A 6,000-nucleotide genomic window follows, 5' to 3' on the forward strand; every position below is an offset into this window, starting at 1 on the left:
GAACTGCTGCTCTAAATGGTCTCAAGAACCATTTAAAGTGCCTCCCTTCAAGTACAAACTGTATACACTTTAATGCACTGCTATATGCACATCCCTGTGAGGAATGTTGGATTATACAGAGTCACTCACGCAGGCCCGGGACTACTGGATGCAAGGATGATGTGGCCCTCCACAGACAGCAACCACGGACATCCCACTGTGATCCTTGGGTTTCTTTGAACATGTATTAAAATGCACACACACACACACAAGTGTATATATGTATCTTAATTGTGTGTTTTCTCCCTCATCTTTACAACTTTGGGTTTAATTCATCTTGTCCCTTTGCTATGCTAAAACTAAGAAGCAAATAACCACAGGGTAAAAGTTATGCAGTTAGCAAGAACAAGCAGGACCTGAGAATAGAAAGTCTGCCACAAGTTTATTTTGATGCCCAACAGTAAGGCCCCTCTCTGAAGGACTCTCTAGCACTGTGTACCCCAGATCCAAGGCCTCTTCTGCAGTGACCTCGAGCCTATGACTTCCTCTTGCTGTCAGTACATCCCAGCCCCTGATCAGGCAAGTACCCTCTGTTCAGGGAAGCACACTTGACTGTCATAGGGACTGAACACTCACTGAGTGAGCATTTCCAAGGGCCTGGAAAAGCCAGAGCTAAGGGAGCCAGGAGAGCAGGCACAGAGCATGTGGGAGTAAGAGTGGTCCCACCCGTCCGAAGCAAAAGAAGAACTAGAGATAAAAACTCTTTTGAAAAAGACTGAGTAGTGAGTAGTGACACAGCAGGTCTTCCCCCTCCACCCAGAGAAGACCAAGAAGTGCAGTTGGTTCCTTGTCTTTCAGGCCAACAGGCCCCACGTGTACTATCACCAGCTTATAGACAGTGCAAGTAGTGTCACCAGATCTCTACAGAATCATCAGCTCCTTTGCATGGAGACAGTCACCTACAAGCTAGAAACAGCAGAACCAAAGCCTGCTGCACAACTGTGCTTTCAACGGGAGATAGGAGGTCACAGAAGTCATGGCCTGGCCCTAGGACCAACCATTCCGCAGAAGACTCATACCACAAAGAACTGTAATGTGTTAAGTAAACACATGGAGCAAACCCTGCAGAGGATCCTACTCGTGCGCATCTTAAATGTCAATGTAGCCAAACAAGTATGCACACATGTAAATACACAGAGGAATGCAGAAAGAGATACTCGGCACAGGTAGCATCTGGGAGACAGTGCTCTGTGCTACTTGTTCAGAAGAGACCACTTACAGTACGGCTGAGAGAGGGCTAGAAGCCATTGGAATAGCGTGTTCTTGGGCTGCCCATCAAGAAGCTTGACTCTACCCTGGGTCAAGGAAGTCCTAGCCAAGCTAGCTTCTGCTCTTAGACTGCCTTCAGGGCAGCTATGTCAGAGGGTACCTACCAGTGAGCAGAGAAGCCAGCAGTGGTTTGGAAATGGAGACTCTGAGGTCAGTGTACATGCTGGGAAGAAGAGGTTGAAATATATGGCCCAAGAATCCCATGAAGAATCAAATCCCTGCTTAAGTGGGGAAGGATAAAATTGCAGGCTAACCCTCGGAAATGAATGCAGGAAACTGCTGAGGGTAATCTCATTCTACTTCCCATCCCCTGTGCCAAACAACAGCAGGCAACCAAAAAACCTCACTCCTGGCTGCAGGAAAGGACTATGCCCAACACTTCGCTTACCTTCCTCAGGGTGCCCTGAGAGCCACAATGCAGCCCGGCCCAGGCAGCATACAAGGAAATATTTTGGTTCTAGGTGCTAGAAGGATAACAGCTCAAAACCACTTTGAAAACAACTCTTTATGGGAACAAGAAGAAAGAAGGAATCTATTAAGGGTATCTGAAAACTGAGTGACCCATCATTTTACTGCAGGCCTGCCAGCCATGCAGGACTCTACAGATTTGTGGGGGGCAGGGGGTGTCTTGCTGCTCAAAGGAGTAGGCCTTCTGAAAATCTGACTCACATTTCCACCTCAAATCCCCCAACCTCCAAAACAACGTGCTCCTCCAAAAGTAAGGTCAGCAAACGCCCCGAATATGGGTCCAGAGGTTCCAATTAAATAAACTAGTGGCTTGGGTTGTTGCATTCCTTTGTTCTATCCATTTGCTTATAACCCTGACTACTGAAATGTAGGCAATGCTCCACAGGACTACTAGGGAGGGAGGGAGGGAGGGAGGGAGGGGTGATCACCTTTGCAGCTCTTTGCAAACAGCTGTTTAGGCAGAGGACATCCATACTAGCTTGGGACCCTTGGCCTTCCCAAAGGCACTAAACATATAGCACCCTACTCCCAGCTTTCCAGGTGACCAGGGCACAAGCCACCAAACCACAGCGAGGCTTAGGAAAGATGCCGCCTACCTTGTTAGCTAGCTAAAGCGGTGATAATAGTCACTCCTGCCACGCAACTATTATTCTCGAGGGGGTATTCGGGTGGAGTAGATGTGGCAAGGCCTCAGTCAGTCACTACCCTACTATAATCCACGAACCAAACCGCCCCAGAGCCAGAGCCTGTGAGGAAGTCCGGAGAAGATTAAGTCACTCCCTGGGATCACCTTGCTAGATTATCCTTTCTGTGCCCAAGAAACGCCCTATGTCTCTTACGAACATGAGTTATTTAAGCGCTGCAAGGTCTAGCAATGGCTTCCCAGGGCTTCCCGGATCAGAGGCAGAACCAGACTCTTCCCAGGGGCAGGCATTTGAAACGGACAACTCTCATCATCAGACTCACCTGGGTACCAAATAAGATGCAGCCTAGACATCTACAAGTATCGCTAACCCCTCTCTCAAGAGGGCCTGGAACCTTACAATCCCAGAGGTGCAGCCTCCCTGTATCTCAGCACATATGGAGGGCGGCACCGATTACCTACTCTTACAACAGACCGTATAGCACACTACTGGCACTAAAAAGAAGGCCGACTCTATCCTCTTCTACCTGCTCTGAGTTTCCTGGCGCTCCGAAGAGGATGGCTCTCTTTCCATTACGGATGATGCGGTCCCCAGCGCCCCCAAACGTTTTCTAAACGCCAACTGAGACTGAAAGGAGGAGCGAACCAACAAGGAAAAAAACATCTTGGACTCAACCCGCCCACGACGTCCAGCCACGACGTTCACCAGATCGGTTGCAAGTGGGAAACCACGGTGAAACATTCTGCACCAAGATTTCTCAATCCGATAGTTCGCCGAACACCCCCGCCCCAACTCAGCACTCTTGGTCCATCAGGTTCTGAACCAAGCTCTCTGCTCCTCCCCCATGGCCACACCCACTTGGGCAGTAGCTTTCCCTAGCAGAACTGGGAACCCTACACAAACCCCACCCACCTCCTGGGCTCACACACCATTAATTTCGACTCCGAATGCCGGGAGATGACACAGTCTTCACTCAACCCCATCACCTGCCACGTGGTTTGAGGGACCACAGCAAAGGGCTGGGAAACCACCCCCCACCGGGCTTCTACGGGGAAAGTTCTGAGTCCCGTCCCCCCCCCCCCCGCCCTAAAGCTCGGGTTCGCTCCATTAAAAATAACACGGGCAGAAAGGCCTTGAGCTCTAGTCTCCACCGCTTCAGTGTCTAGAGCTTCTTGGCCTGCCACTTAACTGTTAGCAACCAAAAAAAAAAAAAAAACCTTGTAACAAAGTAACGGAATTGAGTGATTTTTTTTTTTTTTTTTGCTGTCAACTTGCCTCAAAGCTGTAAAAAAGAGTTAACTGTTACGAAAGAGTTTCCGTCAGCTCAAAGAAGGAAAAAAAAAAAAACCCTAAATATTTGTGTTAACACCAAAAATGGAGGGGAGGGGAGAGTAGGACTTCCACAGACGAATCAACTACCAAGAGTCGAGCTGCGAAGCGATGCCAGAAAACCACAGAAGCGAGTGACCCCACGCCACCTTAGGTTTCAGGGTCAGGCCGGCCGCCCTGTACAGGTGCCACCTGCCTACACCCAGCCCAGGAGCAGGTGAGAGTTGGATCAAAAAGGGCAGGGAACCAAGCGCGCCTTCCTAAAGAAAGCGCAGCCCGGCAGCGCAGCCCCCTGCGGCCGGGCGCGCCCCCGCCGGCCGGATGGGCTGGGGCTCCCACAAAGAGCCGCGGGGTGGGGAGCGACGACTGGGACCGCCCCCCGCGTCGGCCAGCGCCGCCGCTGGGTCGGGTTGCGACAAATTAAACCTTAGAGCCCTGGAAAAATTACAGGAAGAAGAGAGCGAAGAATGTGCCGAGTGGCTGAAGGGAGCCCTGTCCCCGCGTGAACTTCGCCCGCCCCGGCCGGCCCCTCCCTCGCCAGCGCCCGCCCCGAGGCCTGGGGAGGGGGTGGCGAGACTCCAGCTCCCGGAGCACCTACGCCCCAAAAGGGAGCGCCGCTCGCCACCCCCCCACCACCTCCAGCGCACCTGCCCGCGCGGCCCGCAACCCGGATGACGACATCTACCCCCGCGGCCCCGCCCCAAGAGCCCGGGAGGGGGCGTGCCCGATGGGGGCGCGGTCGCCGAGAGGGCGCCGGCTCCAAGCGCCACGGCCAGCGTCACGCGAGGCCGGAGCGCCAGGACAGGGGCGCGGCGGCGATCGCCCTCAGCTCATGGCTCCCCGCCCCCGGCTCTGGTCCCCTCTTGAGCTGGGCCCGGAGCTCTGGGGGCGTGGCCGGTCCCAAGCAGTCCCTAGTCCGCGCGTTCGCGGCGTCCCGACCGCCCCACTGACCTGTGTGAGTTCTCAGGTGCGCCTTGAGGTGCGAAGATTTCCCGTAAACTTTCTCGCAGCCCGCGTAGTGGCACTTGTGCTTCCTCTGCGGGGACTCGAGGTCCGAACGGCTCCGGCCCCGCCGACCCCTTTGTCTGAGGCCAGGCTCGCCGCTCCCCGCGGGGCCGGGTTCTGGCTCCAATGCTGCCTCGGGCTCGCTCCACGCGGGGCTGGGGGGCGCGGCCGGCGCGCCCGCTTGTCCCGGGGAGGCGGGCTCTGGGCCCGGCGGCGGCGCAGGGGGCGCGGGCGGCAGGCGGCAGGGGGTCCTCGCCTTGCGCGCAGCGGCCCCTTCTCTGCGTTCCGCGGGGGCGGGCGCCGGCGCCTGCTGGTTGAGGTCCGCTAGGATCCGAGCCACTACGAAAAGCGAGGCGCTGTCCTTGCCGTCGCGGCGCTCGTCAACGCGGGGCAGTGTGGGGGCGGCGGCGGCCGCGCCCTCGGGCCGGGGTTCAGGTCCTTCCCGCGGCTCGTGCACGACTGCGCGGCTGGACATGGACACGAGGCACTCGGCGGCAAAGTGGTCCACATAGGCGGCGGCTGCCATGCTGCGGGCTCGGACGCGCGGTGCTCTCGCAGGAGTCGTCAGCGGCGCATCCGCACCCACGGCCTCCGGAGAGCGGCGGGGGGCGGGGGCGCGGCGCGCCCTCTTCTCGGGCTGGGCTGGGCTAGGCTGGGCGCGTAGCCGCTTCTGCCGTCACCCGCGCGGCTCCGCGTCTGCCTGGCCGGGCACTGGAGGGTGAGCGCATGGGGGGCTCCAGTGAGGAGGGTCCGCGTGCGGCGTCAGAGCTGGCCTGTCCTAGAGACGTCGAGCGGCGGCGACGTTAGGCACGACCCCTGCAAGTTGCGGTCGCAGTTCTACCGTGCATTGTGGCAGGCGGGACAGCCTCCGTGCGCGCCGCGGCTCGGTGTGGGCGGACCGGCCCCGGGGGTGGGCGGGGCCGGGGCCACATCTGGACCCGACGTCAGCCCCCAGCCACATCCTGGCGGCGCAGGTTACAGGCGGCAGCGGCCGCAGGGAGCAGCGTGCACGAAGGGGGCGGGGAGCCTGGAGCGCGCACCGTCTCTCCGGTGCGGTCGCGCGCCCGCGCCTCAGGAGGGGCGTGGCCAGTAGCAGACGCGAACTCCATTGGCTCTTGAGTACTTTATCCAGCCAATCCGGATCTCTAGAGGGCTCTACCGGCCGCGGGACCTGCGCGCGCCAGTGGGCGTGCCCCCTGGGCCTGCAAGAGGAGGGGCAGAAATCGGAGCCGGGCTCGGGGCGCGC

The 6,000-nt window shown here is 57.6% G+C and overlaps 1 protein-coding gene across 1 annotated transcript in view; it reads right to left on the reverse strand.

Annotated features, from left to right (window-relative positions):
* Positions 1-5,686, reverse strand: part of Klf13 (KLF transcription factor 13) — a 50,326-nt gene extending 44,640 nt beyond the window's left edge. The window contains exon 1 of the mRNA XM_034518519.2: positions 4,701-5,686. Coding sequence (XP_034374410.1) covers positions 4,701-5,280 — 580 coding nt within the window. The 5' untranslated portion in view covers positions 5,281-5,686. The remainder of the gene's footprint in view (positions 1-4,700) is intronic.
* Positions 5,687-6,000: the final 314 nt, after the last annotated feature.

This window comes from Arvicanthis niloticus, chromosome 1 (assembly GCF_011762505.2).
Source record: "Arvicanthis niloticus isolate mArvNil1 chromosome 1, mArvNil1.pat.X, whole genome shotgun sequence".
Classification (NCBI taxonomy): domain Eukaryota; kingdom Metazoa; phylum Chordata; class Mammalia; order Rodentia; family Muridae; genus Arvicanthis; species Arvicanthis niloticus.